Below are 17,486 nucleotides of genomic sequence, written 5' to 3' on the forward strand. Positions count from 1 at the left end.
TCTTTTATACTTATTATTTGCCAACCATTATATCCAAAATTTAGTCATTTAGTGAAAGATATTCTGTTAAATATTTATAAATAAATATTCCAAAAAGTTACCATACTACAAAAATATATATATATATATATATAACATTATATCGTTTATATTAGGCCTGGGCATTCGGTTAACCATTCGGTTTCGGTTCGGTTGTATTCGGTTTCGGTTATTTTGGATATAGTAATATAGTAACCATTTAGATATTTTTGAAATTTCGGTTCGGTTCGGTTCGGTTTCTTTCGGTTCGGTTTCGGTTTGGTTATTTAAATAAATAACCATAACTAACATAAATTATATTAACATTAACCAAATAAACCAAATATAACCAAAACTAACCGAATATAACCAAAATTAACCAAATATACAATAACAAAAATACAAAAAAGGGAAAAATATGGATTCAATTTTACAAAATAGTATTTAACTTTGTAAATTCAAAATAATAACATTTACATATATTGATTATTTAAAATATTTAATTGTTTTGAATATAGAAATAATTTATATTTTAAGTTTATTTTATAGTTTTGCATAATATTAAGTATATAATATTTGATATCTTCTAGGTTTTCGGATATTTCGGTTAACCATTTAATTGTCGGTTCGGTTCGGTTCGGTTTCAGTTAGTTTGGATATAGATTTTTACTAACCATTCGGGTATTTGAAGAATTTCGGTTCGGTTCGGTTTGGTTTTTTTCGGTTCGGTTTCGGTCGGTTATTTGGTTATCGGTTATTTTGCCCAGCCCTAGTTTATATGATGACATCATGTGAGAGTGCTAACTGCTAACTTAAGTGTCATTATTTATTCTGTAAAAACATATAGTATGGTTTTGTAAATTGACGTAAATCTCCGGGGGTGTATATATAAATATGTAAGAAAGAACAGAGGATTAAAACCCACACAAAATTGGCATTTTCTACACAGCCCATTTAAAAGAATGATAACGCCGAGTCTGTGAAGCATTTTTCAGCACTCCCTTCTCCCAACCCCAAAAAAAAAAAACAAAAGAATCTCTAAGCAATTTTTTTTTTTTTTCTTGGTAAAAAAGAGAGTATAAAATCTCAGAGAGTAGTAGTAGTAATATGAGCTTCTTCTCCTACCAAAACCTCCGATCACTGTACTAGATTTGTTTTACAATGGAGAGCACCGATTCTTCCGGTGGTCCTCCACCGCCGCAACCTAACCTTCCTCCAGGTTTCCGCTTTCACCCAACCGACGAAGAGCTTGTGGTTCACTACCTCAAACGCAAAGCTGCTTCCGCTCCTTTACCTGTCGCTATCATCGCCGAGGTCGATCTCTATAAATTCGATCCATGGGAGCTTCCTGGTACGTACACACACCCTCAACCATCATCATCATCATCAACTCTTTTTTTTTTTTTTTTCATTATTCGATTCATTTGAATTTGAATCTGTTAGTTCTTTTTTTTTTTCCAGAGATCATCTCTGTGTGTGATGGATGACGTATGATCAAACTGTTTATTTTTTTTTGTTTTGTTCTAATGGTTATATAGCTAAAGCTTCCTTTGGAGAGCAAGAATGGTACTTCTTCAGTCCTCGAGATCGGAAGTATCCAAACGGAGCAAGACCGAACAGAGCCGCCACCTCAGGATACTGGAAAGCAACCGGTACAGATAAACCGGTTCTTGCTTCCGACGGTAACCAAAAAGTCGGTGTGAAGAAGGCACTCGTCTTCTACAGTGGTAAACCACCAAAAGGCGTTAAAAGTGATTGGATCATGCATGAGTATCGTCTCATCGAAAACAAACTCAACAATCGACCACCTGGTTGTGACTTCGGCAACAAGAAAAACTCACTCAGAGTATTATTTCATCTTTAATAACTATATGATTCTTTTTTCGAACAATCTTGATCTTGAATTTTCTTGATCTTGAGTTTTCTTGATCTTGATTTTTTTTGCTTTTCTTGTGTGTAGCTTGATGATTGGGTGTTATGTAGAATCTACAAGAAGAACAACGCAGGTCGACATGTGGATAACGATAAGGATCACGATATGATTGATTACATTTTCAGGAAGATTCCTCCGTCTTTGTCAATGGCGGCTGCTGCTACTGGACTCCACCACCATCACCATAATGTCTCAAGATCGATGAACTTCTTCCCTGGGAAGTTTTCCGGCGGTGGTTACGGTATTTACTCCGACGGTAATACGAATTTATACGAAGGTGGTGGCATGATCAACAACAACATGGGTACCGACTCAGTGGATCATCATGACAATAGTAACGTTGACGTCGTTGGTTTGAACCATGCTTCGTCGTCAGTCCCGATGATGATGATGCCGAATCAGAAACGAGCTCTTCCTGTGCCGTATTGGCCTGTAGCGGAGGAGGAGCAGGACGCATCTCCTAGCAAGCGGTTTCACGGTGGTGGAGATTGTTCGAACATGTCTTCTTCGATGATGGAAGAGACTCCACCAATGATGCAACAACAAGGTGGTGGTGTGTTAGGAGATGGATTATTCAGAACGACGCCGTACCAGTTACCCGGTCTAAACTGGTACCCTTCTTAAATCAAAATATGTGTTCTTAGCCGCCGGTGTGAAGAAATTTTTTCCGATTGGTGGGGGTTATTTAAATTTTATATAAATTTGAGATTTGTGTATATGTTTTGGGGTAAATTTAAAATTGGTCATAGGGGTTAGAGAAAGGAGATTATTTAGAGAGGCGGAGAAGTACTGAGGCAACATATACAAGAAACATAGGATTTTTATTCTTAAGAAAACGATTACTGTTTCTTAATTGTTATTATTAAATGTATAAATTATATACTTAGATGTTTTTTATATATAGATATATTGTATTGATGCATATAATTCTCTCAGTGGTATTTTGAGATTGTATTTTCTTGTAAAGGAGATGATTTAAGAAAAAGAAAAAAAATAGTTGTGTAAAGTGTAAACTGTGTTATTTCTTCACATATGCTATATATCAATGGTGTTTTTGGAGTGAGATATTTCTTATAAAACTTTGGAAGATATTTTCTATGAGCTGACTGATGAGTATGGTCGATGGATCGTATCAGTAGAATATCAAATATTCTAAAGCCTAGCTAAAGCACTTCTTTTGAACAAAAATGGACACGAAGCCATTATTGTATGGAGTGGATTAAACGATTAATAGTAGTCACTATTTTCTCGATTAAACCCAAAACACTTTTAAAATATCTGACCAATTTAGTCGTCATCAGTTTTACCAAAACCGTATTAATAGAGAAACATCCGAGAGTAATATATAAAAGGATTTTGTATATTTTCAAAACAAGAACTCATCCAAGTGTTTTACCAAAAAAAACTCATCCAAGTGGATTATTAGACTCATCTCTTATTTCTAGCCCATGACTTGCCTTTTCCTAATTTTATATGCCACTTCTTATATAACGACGCAGTTGCCACTGCATGTGTACACATTAAAAAAAAACACATTTACATAGACTTTATATTATAAAAAGATCGTGAAAACCAATCTTCTTTAGAAACGACCTGAACATGCTGAACTGATTCAAAGTAATGATAAGCTTCAACTGCGTACGTTGTGTAGATAAGAAATTTCAATAATTGCATGTAAAGCTATAAATATAATATATTATGATATTATGTTTTTATAGACATACGAGGGCCATCATCTCACGTTGATTGTGATTTATCTTCTTATTTTCTATCATATTTTTTTGTTTGTTTTGTATCATTAAATTCATACCAAACCAATCCTCAATTTATAGAGTAAGAAACTATTTTGTATCGTCAACCCATAATCTTGTTGGAAGCAAGAGCCAAACAAACTCGCAACTAAAATAACGAGAAATAAAGAAGAAGAAGAAGAAGAAAACAGATTATGATTATCTTAAACATAAAAATTTGCGTTTGTTTCATATGTTATAATCTCTTGTTTTTTTTTTCGACAGCTTCATATGTTATAATCTTGTAGTTTAATTTTGTTAGTAGAATAGTGATTCAAAGGTAAGAAAAACGATTTTATAACGTCTAAAAAAGAACTTAAATAAAAGCAATTGAATCTAGCTACTACTGTATAACATATTTATCTTACCTCAAAGTCTCAAACTGTAGTAATTTTGTCACTGATCAAAATTAATTATATGATATAAACAAATAACCTCCTACTTTAAAGAGTTTCCAGATATGTTCAGGTGTGGGTGTCATTTTCTGCTCACAATTTTTCTTTTCTATACCCGCTCACAACCTTACTTTTTTTCTTTTTATTCTGTCAATCTGCTCAGAATTTAGATTTTGATTAGACATCCCCCAAATATATTCCGTTAACCATACAGTTACAAGCACACCAAAATAAATGTAACTTTAAGGAAATAGTTTGATTAAACTTTGTGTCGTCGTCATGCTTTAAAGTTGTTTTAAAAGAAACTATAAACACTACGATATCGTATATTATATGTTCTTTCTATAGAGCTAGTCGTCCATGATTTATCAGAAAAAAACTGGGTTTAGAAGAAAAATAGAATCAAAAGATATATTGCATAAAAGCATACTGTGTGTGTGGTACGTTAAAAAAAAAAAAAAAGATTGGCCAGCAATGGACCATATGCTTCTACATCAGCAAAAGGAATCATTATCTTTAAACCAAGAAATTAAAGACGCCTTTAATTACATTCCTTTTCTGGATAATAAGTACAAACCACCTTTCAATTTTTCTTATATATCAATAGCGCTTCATTTTGGAAAACATATTGTATTTATTTCAGATAACACTTGCCATATTTTTCACATCCAAATTTTCTCTAAATTTTCTTAATTTATATATATATATATATATATATATCCTTGAGGCTAGCTCATACGATTCCTTGAATTATTTTAGATTTCAGATTCTGTCTAAATAGAGTTAACAAAATAAATAAAAAGCGAATAAAAGATGAAGAAAAAGGGGACAGTTAAGAGGCAAGGAAAATGCATGCTCAACGAAGATCGACGACAGCTACGTAATAGAAAAGCAAAACAACCGTTACATGTTATAGAGAGATTCTTAATATGAAAACCAGTCAATACGTTTTGTTTTCATGGATTGTACAATAAGATCCTAAACTTTTCCACAAAAAAAAAACATCTTCACTCCAAGAAGTCAATATACATCAAACACAAATTTACTTCCACAACCATTGTTAATAACAACCACAACAAACATGAAAGATAAAGAGCACCAAAGCGGCATCAATCTATTATCACTACTGCAATTGGTTTACCTCATATACACATCATGATGTTATTTTGCCCAATACAAACAGAAGGTGTATGTGTGTGTATACGTAATAAATTGGGTGATTATACTTATATTTTATGGATTTTAGATACAGAAAATAAAAAAAGGTGAGGGATGAAATATTAATGAAGGTAAAATAAGGGTTGGTTGGTGGAGAGGTAATGAAGAGATGAAATATGCACGGATCGGGGAATATGAACCAACGCTGTCTTCAACTCTCTATTTGGACTACATGACGATCCGTTTGATTACGATAGGAGTGAATTTTTAGAAACCCTCCAAACTATATTTATTTTTTTTATATAAAAAATCATTTATTATTGTAGGAGGATAGGATAATAAACACTTTAATTCACAAATTCAGTTATTTGTGTGAGTCATCATTACATGATGTAGTCATGGATGTACCAAGGATTTGAATCTAAATGATGACTCCTGATGGGATCCATCCGCCTTCTACATGTTTGCTATCATGTTAATGTTATATGAATTGATGTTTTGTTTTCTATTTCTAATGTTAAATTTAGTCTTGATTTAAAATTTGCAAATGATATTTTTATAATGTTTTTTTTTGTTACTTTCATTTCATAGGCGAAACTTGTTTGTTTTATATTTTGGCGCAAAATTATTTAGGTTTACAGCTTGAATTTACAAAGTAAATTTCATTTTAGCTTAAACTAAATGACACACACACAATGGTATAAAGGGAAACAAAATTAGAGGAGGTCCGCCAAATAGCCAAATTATGCAAAAGCCCATTATATATAAAAAAAAAAAAAAAAATTCCAATATGATATAATATGACAATGCCAATTATTCAAAATTACATGGACCTCTTGCGGAGGTAGGAAACTTACTATGGACCTCACTAAATTACTAACTATTCCCCATAATGGTCTACAGTAGAATGGATCCATCCTGATCCTATTATAAAAAGCTTTGGACATTGTGTTTGCAAAGCTGGTAAAGAATTAGTATATTAGTAGTAGAGAGAGTTTGGCAAAAAAAGTACTAATTCTGTATGTTTCATTTGGTAAGGGCATTGAAGTTTCTCACTTTGTTCTTCAAAAGATGCGTCGTTGACTTGTTGGTGAAATGGAATTGGTCAAACATTCAAACTTTGACAAATTGGGAGCATTCAGAATTTGAAAAGTAGACCAACCTCTCCATTACAAAAAAACATGTAACCAGGTCAATGGTTCTGTTCTCTAATTCCATATTAATATAAAGAAAGAAGACTCATTGACTCTCTCTCTCTCACACACAGCTCATTTATAAAGAAACGTTTCTTGCATAATTCTATGTAAGAAGAGAGAACAATAGTAACTTATGCAGGTTGTGAGAAGGAGGATCCCATCAGGAGAAGGCGTTGAGATGCCTGGAAGATCCGAGACAAACAGGGTCAGAAGGAGGAGTCATGGCTCAGGTCTGAGGGTTCGAGTAGCTTGCACGTGCTCTGGACGGCCTGGTTCGACAAAGTGTGCGCGACACGGGTTTGTGGTGCCAAGCGATGAGAGGCTAATGAGGAAGGCCAGTGACGGTAGCAAAGAAGTGTTAAGGAGAGCTTTAACGCCTCCGATCAGGCGGATGAATCTCCGGTGGTTGAACTTCCGACCAACACCTAGCCGGCTCTGTAAAATGTCTTCTGTTTGATATCATATAACTGAGAACTTCTTTGTTTTGTTTGAATGTAAATAAACTTCAAAGGCTTTTCTTTTTCTTTTCTTTTCTTTTCTTGTAATGTTGGAAATCAAATAAGATACAGACACAATTGCAGAGATTTGGAAACTTAGCACTCTGTTACGGGGACAAGAAAGTGTTAGAACATTTTTGGATACAAAGAAGGAAGGAAGAAAGAAAGAAGGAATCAAGTGGATGAGTTGTTGTTTTGAGCAGGCAAAATAAGGCGATCTTGGCCTTCGATTAGCTTTGCAGATTTGATTACATCTCCTGTCTTGATCTGCCCAAGAATATCTCTTCCTGCTGTTGTGTATCTGTAGAATTTTGGAGCAAACAACAAAACCATCAATTCAAGTGCAACTTGCACGTTCTGCAATTTCGAACAAGAATGTTTTAAAGCCAATACCCGAAGACAGAGAACTGTCCTTCGTCAAAGGATAAACCACCTAAGCCAGACTGCAAATTTAAAAAAAGATCAGAAGGAAGCTCCTTTGGCTTTAAAATGGGATCAAGCTAAGGAAGTTTTGGAGTGATGCATACGTTTCTTTTGTCGTATAGGTAGAAGAAGAATTGGTAAGGAGAAGAGTAGTCCTCTGAGTTTTCGCTGTGCGCCATTGCGACAGCTCCATAAACTGATAAAGGAAGAACTGGTAACTCCCCATCCTTCCAAAGTCAAAATGCAAAAAAAACAAAGTCAGCTTTTCCGGTCTTTATTTTGGAGTAGAAGCGGTTTTGGTATACCTGAACACTCAATGGGGTTCTGTAGAGAGGTTCGAACTGTCCAGAAGGCATTACTTCCAATGGAACACTAACACTCTCCACCTTACCACTCCCATCCTCTGTGATAACAGCTTGGTTCACCGTATTGAGTTTGACTCCATCATATGCACCGCTAGTTACCTGAACATTCCGAGAAGCAAACAGTTTGTGCCACATGATTTCGAGATTTAAGAGTATTCGTCTCTTCTTAGGTTCAGGATGTGTAGCTAACAAAGGTTAAAGTTAGAGTAAACTACCTTACCAGTTTTGCGAAATTCCCTGCTGTTAGGGGGGCTGAATATCCATCTATAACGATCTGAACCCATAATATAAGCAAAGCAGCGTCTGGTGAACGAACAGCTCGAGAGATTGTGGATTATTATATAAGAACAACACTTTTCTTCGAAAACATGTGACTTTGATACCTGGATTGTAGCACTTTTTCTTTGATCACCCCCAGCTTCAGCTGAAAATGTAGAACCATCACCTTTCTCAATTGTCATTTCCACAGTTCCTCTACCTGCTAACCTATAGTTCCACAGAAGATCTGTTTAATTTGCTCCCAACAAGAGGAGATTAACTCAGAGAAACAGAAAATGGGACTCACTTGGGATAGTTTAAGTATTGCTGAGGAAGTAAAAATGACAATCCAGATGCCTGCAACAACAATTTCTAACATCAGCAGCTAAATCTTGTGCTTATGTGTTTCAACATACCCAGAAGAGATGAGGTGGGTCAGAAGAATTGCAAGTACCTGTAACAACTCCAGTTCAGCAACAGTATCTAGTGATGCTGCCAGGCCAAGGGACACTTTATCAGGATCTTGTTTCTTAATAGATGTTATAAGTGACTGAAGTCCACCCTATCAAACAAAAGATTATAAGGTTTATACCCGCTTATAGCAACACCAAATCACTTTACAACAGAAAACCGCCTATTGCAGTTAGCTGCAAAGTAAGAGAACTTTTCATTATACAAAATCATCTTCTATGAAATTGCTACAGGGATAACAGTCCATCAACTTGAGAATACAGTTGCGATTAAATTCCCACGTACATTGCCGTCAATCATAGTTGCATAGAGTTCTGAACCCTTGTCTTTCAAGTCTGCTGGTATACTAGCCAATATCTTATCTTTATCATCTATAGCCACCTGAAAAAATTTCATCAAGGATTCAATCTTGTGCTTCCAATATTCTTGCAAACACAATACAAATCAAGAGCTAACTCTATAACTTCAGTGCCAACCAATCAAGAGTCTTTATAGAGAAATAATAAGAGTAATTAATTACCTTTAGAGCTTTTTTGACATTGCTCTCCATGGTACCATAAGGCTTCCTTTGCGGAATTCTCAAAAGATATGATATATCTTCCAATGAAGCCTAAGCAACGAAAATATAGTATTATATAACACAATGAGTAATCACTAATTTATCAAAACCAAATTAACCAATATGAAGTCAAAGACAGTGTGTGACAAGCCTGTATTGTCTTCATGCTTGGATTAGCAGGAATAGCCTTTCTTAGAGCAAGTTCACCAGTTCTTGGAACTTTCGTGTCCGGAGAATAAAGAACCGCCTCTGCAGGTGAAATGTAAGCAGAGTCTAGACCACCAAGCAAAGGCATTGGAGACCAAACTTGAACAAATATCAAAATCGTTGCAACCAACTTCTCGAGATTCTTAGTTCCAGCTTCAAAAGGGTTCAACTTTGAATCAATTGAAGAATCGTAAGAATGTATAAGTTCCTGCACTGCTGAAAAAAACTTTTCAGTAGACGAATAAAATACCAATTCATCACTAAAACCCTAAAAAATCGAATTTTGTGCCTATAGATGAATAATACAGTAAACCCTAATGTGACATCAATGTAGAGCTTATATTTTTAAACCTGACCTTAGTGTTACCAATCTTACTGGATGTAGAAAGCAAACGCATGCGGAAATCTCCGTAATTGGTTCGATTAAAGGGTAATTTGGGTTTTACGAAGAGTGATCTGCGGTTGAGAGGTGAAGGGCGGAGAAATAAAATCCGGTGAGAACCGATGGTGGAAGAAGACAAAGGAGAAGCCATTGATGATGTGAGTGAAAAGCTTTACAAGTTACAGAGACTAAAGGATTAGAGAGAGTAGGAGCGATCTTGGCGCGCCTCATCTTCGATATGATTACGTGGAACTATATGAATGGATACACGTGGCTTCTTGTGAAGTTTAGTTAAACGGCGTGTTGTTTTTCTTTGTCGAGTGCAGACGGGACGGCATTGCTTCTTGTGTATCAACTCAACGTTTTGAGAATTCGCTTGTGCACGCTTTGCCGTGTGTCTGTGTGTGTTCGTTCTCTACAGAAAAAGTAGCTTTTTAAGGCTTGGCCCAATCATGGTCCAAGTAGATTAGAATAATAAAAGACTAAAATCTCTCAAGTCTCTTTTTCTCCAGTTCCATTCTATTTAGTCCCAAATGGTAAAAAAACAATATTTATTAAGTTATTAAAATTAAATAAAATTAAATTAGTAAGTGTTCAACGAAAAAACACAATAGTTCAGTGGTTGCAAGCTCCATGCGCACAACGTGCGTTCAGAGTTCGAATCCTATTATACAAGTTGCAACGGATACAACTAGGAGATATGCGGGTTGCAACTCCTACAACTAGGATGTTGAATTTTTTTTTTTAAATTGTTAGAGATGTAGTTTCTTCTTTGGGGGTAATGGCTGGAGAGAATTTAATTCAATAATAAATAAGGGAGACAGATATTACATTGACGTGATGTGACAATGACTGGTCATTTAATGCCTCAACGATAAATGTACATAGACGAAGACGACATTCTTGAAATTCACTCAAACAAAGGTCGAATTTTTCTTTTATTTTATCTTTTCGTTTACACAGTTTTAATGGTTTCTTTTGCTACTACTCTCCACGACGTTAGTCTTGTACCACTGTACCAGCATTTTTGAAAACGCTAACGCGACAGTAAAAAGACTCATATCTTAATCACGCACATACTAAAAGATTCTGCGTTAATAATATGCTAAAGCTTTTTCATATAAATACAAGACTATAAACGCAACCGCAGCGTTTTTGTCTTTCCATCAAAGCATCCGGTTCCGCTTCGCCTCCCCAGACGCCCACAACATACGTTTTGATGATTTACATTCGTAATTAATAGTATATCACAATTATTGTTTTCAAAACCTCCAGACTTGGACTACGTGCCGTTTGCTTTATATATAACGAACCCGACACACAAACGCTGCCGTTTTGAACGCCACGTCAACATCTCCAATCGAGGCGGACTTCACGGGGTCCGGCGACGAGTTCACTGGGTTTCCTGAAAGACACGATGTGGCTTCCGGCCATAAACGCCGTGACTCGCTCAGAGACTCGGATATCTTCCATCTTCAGCTCATGTAAACGCCGCACGTACTCCGGCACGTGTAAGAGATCCCAAACCACACACAAACCACCAGGCTTCACAACCCTAACAATCTCACCGAGAACTCTCATCCTCTCCGCCGCCGCTTCAACCGATTTCTGACCGTGCTCTTTCCCAACCGTGTGAACGAACACAGAAGACACCACCACGTCGAAGTAATTATCCCCAAACGGTAACGTCCTCACATCTCCTTCACGGCAAGTCACATACTCTTGAACACCTACGCGAATTTTTCGAAAATCAATCAAAAACAATTTCAATTTCGCAAAATTGATTCGGGTGGGAACAAATGTTTGTTGTTGTTACCTTCGAGTTTAGCAGTGCGGAGAGTGGAGAGAGTGGTGCGTTTAGAGCGGTCTAACCCGACGACCCGACCGGAGCTACCGGTTTTCTTAAGCTGCGTAGCGACGGCATTGAGGAGGATACCACGTCCGCATCCGAGATCGAGAGCGGTTTTGACACAAGACCAGTCACCGACGGAGCTGACCATGCGTTGAGCCATCTCGTACTGAAGCGGAACATCGGAGTAGACGAAATTAGCGGCGGCGAAGAGGAGACAGACGGTGGAGAGACCGGTGACAGCGCCAGTGAAACCGGCGGCTAACCTGGAAGCGCCGGAGAGGAAGAAGGAATCGAGGAAGAAGCAAATCTGGTCGAAGTAGATGAGGAAGAGAACAGAGAGAAGAGAGAAGAAGAAAGCATGGAAGAGAAGGAAGACGAGTGTCTGCCATTGCTCGATTCCGTAGATGGCGTAGATCTGAGTCCAGTCTCTGTTTCCGGCGGTTTTACCCATTTTTTTTATTTCCAAAAACTCCGATCAAATCTGAGACAAGTCAAGAAAAGAAAAAAAAAAAAATCATATCTATTATAGAATGAGTTTTGTCACATTTGAAATTTCGAATTGACAAAACTAAGAAGAAGTAACAAATAGAGTAAAGAAAAAAGCAAGTACCAGATGATCCAGAGACGATGAAAACAAGATGTTTTCAGATCTCAGGAGTTTGAAATTTTAGCAAATTGTTGAGGTGGAATACGCAAGAAAGCTGAGAATAAGAGTTACATCAAGGACGATGAACTGATTTTGAAGATGTGTGGTCCGTTACAGGAGCATGGTTGTGAAAGAGAGAGTGAACTTACGAAGAAGAAGAAGAAAATAGAAAAAGGGAATTACGATAAAGGGATTTTGCTAAAACTTTTGGTCATACCATTTTTTTCACGCGCTTTCTTTTTCACTCTATGCTTTTTGTCGGTTTCTGCATTTTCAAATTAAACCACTGGTTTTGTTCTTTTTTCGTTTTTTTTTTTAATTTAAAACCGGTAAAGTCGCTTGATTTTTTTATAATTAATTTGGAGGTTGCTAACAGAAAAATCATTAGTGTTAAGTGTTAACCTTTTCTTAATTAAAATATGCATTATACAATATAGGTTTGAATCTGGAAGGTTACACAAAAGTGACAGTAACTCAGTAATATAAACAAATCATTCATGTCATTAATCCAAAACATTCAAATAATTTAGGTTCGAATAGTATTAAGTATTAACCTATATAAATAAATATTAAATCATGCATGTAAGCAAAAAAAAAAAAAAAAAAAGTTAGAGATTGTATTTTTGGGTTCTTAATTTTTTTAGTATTAAAAAGTATATTTTTATAAAATAAGAACCTTTTGTTTGTTAATTAAAATTGTACTCCTCCAATGCTAAACTCTTATAAGTGAGGTTCTTAGTTTAAAAAAAAAAAATTGAAAGTTTAAATGTTTAAACAATGAAGATTTTATTATTGCATCTCATAATAGATCATGACAGTGCTCACAAACTCGAGCACCTTCTGCAACCTATCACTGTACCCAAACACAAAGCAGTTTTAGTTCTGGCCTGAAGGCAAACATAGACCACACATCAACCATATGCAAACTAATAATTTACCTTCTCCTTCTGGAGCTCTTGGAGTTTCCTCTGGAACTCATCTAATCTCTTCAGCGACAAGTCAGACTCGTCAACCACATGAGGCCCATTATTCAAACCGCCAGCTATCTCTTCACATATCTTCTGAATCTGTGATTGTACATCAGAAAACGCCCGGACCCTTTCCTCTTTCTGTTGCCAAAGTTGTTCAAGAGGAGGTGCTATCGCAGAGAGCTGTTCTTTGATCGTCCCTGAACTCTAATATGGCTGCAATCGAGACAGAGACAATGAATCACCCTATAAATCATCTAGTAATAGCATTCCACTTGTAGACGTGAGAGATGACTTACAATGTCAATATAGCTCTTTTCCCCTAGAGCAGATGTGAGATTGGAAAGTTCAACAGTAGCATCAGACAAGGTCTGAAGAAGCTCTGCGCGAGATTTTGCAGCCTACTCAACCTTCTTTTTGTAAACATTGAGCCACTCCTCCTCAATCTGAAGAAGCGGTTTGTCTCGTTCTTCATCACTCTCACCAACTTCATCCCAGATTTCCTATATAAACAAAAGTGTGTCCATTGAGTTCTTGGAACCTTACTACTATAACAGCTAGGTTACGTTTGTGTGTTACAAAATTTACCTGCAACAGGGAGTTCCTGGCTTCATACATACAAGTCTCGATGGTTTTGCAATCATGTAATAGGGAGGTGAAGCTTCTATCTTGGCCAAGAGATCAGCAGTGGCAGCATTGAATGGCTTCAAAGCATGAGTCTCATCAAACATCCATGGAAATATCATCTACATATAAAAATCCAAAACCGTAATTTAATTAACCAACGTGAACCAATCATCCAAGCTACAAGTAATTAGTCATATAATTAGAAATACTTGGAAACCTGTACAAGATATTAGCAGTAGTTTGTTTCCGTCCTTCCGGCTCAAAGCTCAAGTATGTAAGTGCACAGAAGCCACCAAAACTCTGCAGAAAAAAAAAAGTTAAACAAGAAATCAGATGAAAAGAACTGAAGTATAGATTGACTGATAGACAATACAGAGACAAATTACCTGACCCAAAATAGTCCAAGGATGGACATTAGGAACAAGATGAACTCTAATAAACTCAGCATCTAAAGAGTTACAATGTCAATGAGCATTGATCAGTCATCTAGAAGAAAATTTACAATTAAGGAACAAGATCAATATTACCCCCAAAGCCTCTTTCTTCTCTTATTACCCCACGACGAAATCGGTTCACAGGGCTTATAACGAAGAGAAGATGATGATGATGATTCAGGAACAGGGTTTTGGCTATTGAAAGATAAGCAGTGGCATAAGACCATTGACGAGCTCATCAAGTACATGAATCAAACCCAACATCGTTTGTACTGTAAATTTCAAGGAAACAACAAAACAGATTCTTCAATACAAACCCACAGATTTTTGTTTCTTTTATAAAAATTCAACAATTTTAACAAAGCCCTAATCACGGAATTCATATAAGTATTAGGGTTTTGCCCAGAAAGTTACCAAAAGCGAGAAGAAGAAGCAGACCCCGGATGCGAGAGTATCGTTTTCCGCCGCGTCGCCACCGCTCGTCGCGAGAGAGAAGGAAGAGGGAGAAGAAGAAAAAAAAGTTTTTCTATTTCCTAAAATGTTTCACCCAACCAATTTTGACCACGTCGATGACTATGAGGGACTCTTAAACCTCTTAGTTAAGAGCTCTTTCTTAGCATATTCACCAATTTTGATTTAATTTTAATCACATTATAACTAAGAACTCAAGCTAAAAACCCCCGAGATAGTCTCATAGAGTTAAGGGACAAAGACCGTAAATTAAGTTTCATTTGTATATTATTACCACGTTAGATCACTAAACTAATTAAATGAGTGTACTACTTGATTTTTGACTTTTATTTTACATACTCAATTAGTAGATACTATCTTCGAACACCGAGACAACATTTAAATTTGTTGGACACAAGTAGAGACCATGTGTGTAAAGTCTCTCTTCAAACTTCAAAGAAGAAGCGCGTTCCAGGGTTTAAATGATAAAACTTATAAAGGCGACAAAATGTAAAGTGTTTATTCATCTTCAAGATAATGTTGTTTTATAGCAAATATAAATATCTCACACTTTATTAAATTGTAAAATACTGTCACAGATATTTAAAAAAAAAAAAAAAAATTGATAGCCAGTGGAGCTAGCAATAGAGACGACGTGAGATCGGAATCGTCAATAGATAATGTCTGTTATCATGCATGCACTATGTTCCTAGATTCGACATCGCCTGCAATTCTCGTCAAAGATAAAAAAAATAAAAACACTATATATGAAATCAAAGAAGACAAATATTACTTACATCATCTTCTTCTTTTTTATTGTTGAACTCATATTTTAATTTCACGAGACAATTTAAAACATATAATCGAAAATATGGTAAATTCGAAGGCTTAGTTTGGCAAAGTTTATACATATTGTATGTTCTCTTTTCATGAGTTCGACTCCTATATTTTTACCTATCCCGAATAGCGTAAAGTTGGCAAAGTTCACACTTTATTTAGCGTTAAGTTGTGTTCAGTCACCAAGTTACAGCCGTACATCTTACACTCTCGCCACTTATCAAGACGACACGTTCCATATTTGATTCTCCGTATTATTGTTACGTGAAAAGACCCATTGTTATATTACGATCAGACAACAACTAGATTCTTTTTACATCTATGCCTCTTTTAGAAACACAAATCCGATAATTTCTCATAATCACACAAATTACGGATAAAATCGATTTCGAATCAGGTCATCGACGAATCTGACCTTACTTTCTTCTTGTTATTTCTTAACTATAGCTATTTAAAGCATATAACTCAATCAATATCAAACTCGAGTAGGTCTACTTTCCAAACTTTAGTATGTTTCCGTATTTTATTTTTGATGTTAATAATATTAACAACGCGCTGTCTCAAATGGAAACAAATTAAAGAGATATATAATCATTAGCGAATATATTTTAAATCATGCTTTTTTTTTTTTTTTTTGATAAAATATGTTCAAACAAACTTCCCACTGAATATTCAGACTCTTTGTTTATTATAACAAAACTAGGATTGAACCGCGGGACAAAAAAATATTTATTTGTGTTTTAAATATATTTTAATACTTTTTTAATTATTAAAATATTAGTCAAACCGATATAAATAAAATATTTGTTTTTTCTTTGCCATGTTTGTATATTTTGTAGTTCATATAATAAATATGCGTAGCCGTGACTTAGTGCATCAAAAAGAAACCACCGCCTACTGCCTCATTTTCATTAAATCAAGAAGCCCTTACATTGGTGAGATTCAACCCTTTAGAGCAGAGAAGCTTAGATCTTTTAATCGAAAGACTTGAATGAGGTTTTTCTGAAATTAGTAATTATCTATAAATAAAGTAAAAAACTGAAATGTCATTAGATATATTAAATGAATTGGTTTAATACTAAATATTAAATGAATTAGTAAAAACTTAAACTTGATTCTTCTTTATTAAAATGTTGGTTAAAAGTGTTAATTTTGAAAAACTAAGTAATTTTGGTAGAAAAAAGGAAAAAACCAACACCACCAATTGGAACGGGTCTATAACATATGACATATTTAACTATTAAACCAACACTAAAACTAATTTTTAAATATTTCATGCATATATTATATATTTATAACCATAGTTTGGAATTAATTAAGTTATAAATGATATCCATATTTACAGAGCCGTGCCAATGGTTATGGAGGTCGGAGGCACAACAAAAAAAAAATTACATGATTTTTTTTTCCTTTTTTCTAACGCACTTTGGTTTAATTGATAGGCTTAAATATGAGTACTAATTAACATGCGATACATCCCAGTATAATACTTTTGGTATAAAATAGAAAGTATTATATCAATGTTATACTACATTATTAAAAATAAAAAATGATCATATAGTTTCAGAAATGATAACTAATTAAATTTATTAATTATGTAAAATCCTAGTGCTATTTGCAAAAAGAATACAATCTTCTTTAAATTATAAGAAGATTCATGTAAACTCTAACCCGTTCCATCACATGACCTACAACATTATTAAGTTATGTAAACTGTTTTGAACCGGCAATCAATAGTTTTACAGATTAATCCAAGTACTATAAAATATAACATCATCATTCTAAACAAAAAATATTTTGCTAACCCGTTTATATCTTATGATATTTAATATATAACTAATAATATATTGTATAGTATGCTGGTTTGAGTATATTTTGATTACCCACAGGTCAGGAGTTCGATTCCTACCTAGCATTTTATATTTTCGTTGTCCTAATTATAAATAACAAAATTACCCTCGTCTTCTTCTTTCAGAAATTTTATCAGTTTATTTTTGGACAAACTTAGAATCAGTTCTTC

The 17,486-nt window shown here is 35.1% G+C and overlaps 4 protein-coding genes and 1 long non-coding RNA gene across 11 annotated transcripts; 2 read left to right on the plus strand and 3 right to left on the minus strand.

Moving 5' to 3' along the window:
• Positions 1-876: 876 nt before the first annotated feature.
• Positions 877-2,957, plus strand: LOC104780254 (NAC transcription factor 56). 3 transcript variants are annotated; one of them, XM_087506962.1, is made up of 4 exons: positions 877-1,369; positions 1,557-1,864; positions 1,979-2,266; positions 2,328-2,957. In XM_087506962.1, the coding sequence occupies exons 1-4, from the start codon at positions 1,180-1,182 to the stop codon at positions 2,334-2,336; spliced, it is 795 nt and encodes a 264-aa protein (XP_087363088.1). In that variant the 5' UTR covers positions 877-1,179; the 3' UTR covers positions 2,337-2,957. The 3 variants fall into 3 exon arrangements, with proteins under 3 accessions (XP_087363088.1, XP_010503061.2, XP_087363085.1); XM_087506959.1 differs by having other exon boundaries at positions 940-1,369; positions 1,979-2,263; positions 2,324-2,957; XM_010504759.3 differs by having other exon boundaries at positions 938-1,369; positions 1,979-2,957.
• Positions 2,958-6,484: 3,527 nt separating this feature from the next.
• LOC104780289 (uncharacterized) lies at positions 6,485-7,074 on the plus strand. The gene has a single exon (XM_087506973.1). The coding sequence runs from the start codon at positions 6,624-6,626 to the stop codon at positions 6,945-6,947; it is 324 nt and encodes a 107-aa protein (XP_087363099.1). The 5' UTR covers positions 6,485-6,623; the 3' UTR covers positions 6,948-7,074.
• On the minus strand, positions 6,990-10,058 carry LOC104780264 (peptidyl-prolyl cis-trans isomerase CYP37, chloroplastic). 5 transcript variants are annotated; one of them, XR_015594537.1, is made up of 12 exons: positions 9,627-10,058; positions 9,215-9,478; positions 9,025-9,114; positions 8,790-8,885; positions 8,488-8,595; positions 8,341-8,390; positions 8,159-8,261; positions 7,991-8,049; positions 7,716-7,874; positions 7,515-7,637; positions 7,381-7,430; positions 6,990-7,288 (listed from the first exon to the last, which is right to left on the minus strand). XR_015594537.1 is itself a non-coding variant. In XM_010504780.3 (12 exons), the coding sequence occupies exons 1-12, from the start codon at positions 9,801-9,803 to the stop codon at positions 7,162-7,164; spliced, it is 1,401 nt and encodes a 466-aa protein (XP_010503082.2). In that variant the 5' UTR covers positions 9,804-10,058; the 3' UTR covers positions 6,990-7,161. The 5 variants fall into 5 exon arrangements, 3 of the variants coding, with proteins under 3 accessions (XP_010503082.2, XP_010503070.2, XP_087363078.1); XR_015594533.1 differs by having other exon boundaries at positions 8,341-8,405; XM_010504780.3 differs by having other exon boundaries at positions 7,996-8,049.
• Positions 10,059-10,729: 671 nt separating this feature from the next.
• LOC104780302 (uncharacterized) lies at positions 10,730-12,279 on the minus strand. Its single transcript, XM_010504806.3, has 3 exons — positions 12,115-12,279; positions 11,469-11,985; positions 10,730-11,382 (listed from the first exon to the last, which is right to left on the minus strand). The coding sequence occupies exons 2-3, from the start codon at positions 11,953-11,955 to the stop codon at positions 11,000-11,002; spliced, it is 870 nt and encodes a 289-aa protein (XP_010503108.2). The 5' UTR covers positions 11,956-11,985; positions 12,115-12,279; the 3' UTR covers positions 10,730-10,999.
• Positions 12,280-12,917: 638 nt separating this feature from the next.
• On the minus strand, positions 12,918-14,838 carry LOC104780312 (uncharacterized). Its single transcript, XR_015594542.1, has 8 exons — positions 14,594-14,838; positions 14,273-14,451; positions 14,132-14,193; positions 13,963-14,045; positions 13,707-13,864; positions 13,418-13,621; positions 13,089-13,334; positions 12,918-13,003 (listed from the first exon to the last, which is right to left on the minus strand). It is a non-coding gene; the product is annotated as an uncharacterized LOC104780312 (long non-coding RNA).
• Between the last annotated feature and the right edge of the window lie 2,648 nt (positions 14,839-17,486).

This window comes from Camelina sativa, chromosome 1, assembly GCF_030686135.1.
Source record: "Camelina sativa cultivar CO46 ecotype springtype chromosome 1, ASM3068613v1".
Taxonomy (NCBI): Eukaryota; Viridiplantae; Streptophyta; class Magnoliopsida; order Brassicales; family Brassicaceae; genus Camelina; species Camelina sativa.

Coding starts and splice junctions, on each gene's coding strand:
- LOC104780254 (XM_010504759.3), top strand. CDS start 1,180: ATGGAGAGCACCGATTCTTCCGGTGGTCCTCCACCGCCGCAACCTAAC. Junction 1,370..1,556: donor CGATCCATGGGAGCTTCCTG/GTACGTACACAC, acceptor ATGGTTATATAG/CTAAAGCTTCCTTTGGAGAG. Junction 1,865..1,978: donor ACAAGAAAAACTCACTCAGA/GTATTATTTCAT, acceptor TCTTGTGTGTAG/CTTGATGATTGGGTGTTATG.
- LOC104780289 (XM_087506973.1), top strand. CDS start 6,624: ATGCAGGTTGTGAGAAGGAGGATCCCATCAGGAGAAGGCGTTGAGATG.
- LOC104780302 (XM_010504806.3), bottom strand. CDS start 11,955: ATGGGTAAAACCGCCGGAAACAGAGACTGGACTCAGATCTACGCCATC. Junction 11,383..11,468: donor CCGCACTGCTAAACTCGAAG/GTAACAACAACA, acceptor AAATTCGCGTAG/GTGTTCAAGAGTATGTGACT.
- LOC104780264 (XM_010504768.3), bottom strand. CDS start 9,803: ATGGCTTCTCCTTTGTCTTCTTCCACCATCGGTTCTCACCGGATTTTA. Junction 8,596..8,789: donor CAACTATGATTGACGGCAAT/GTACGTGGGAAT, acceptor TTTGTTTGATAG/GGTGGACTTCAGTCACTTAT. Junction 8,262..8,340: donor CAATACTTAAACTATCCCAA/GTGAGTCCCATT, acceptor GTGGAACTATAG/GTTAGCAGGTAGAGGAACTG.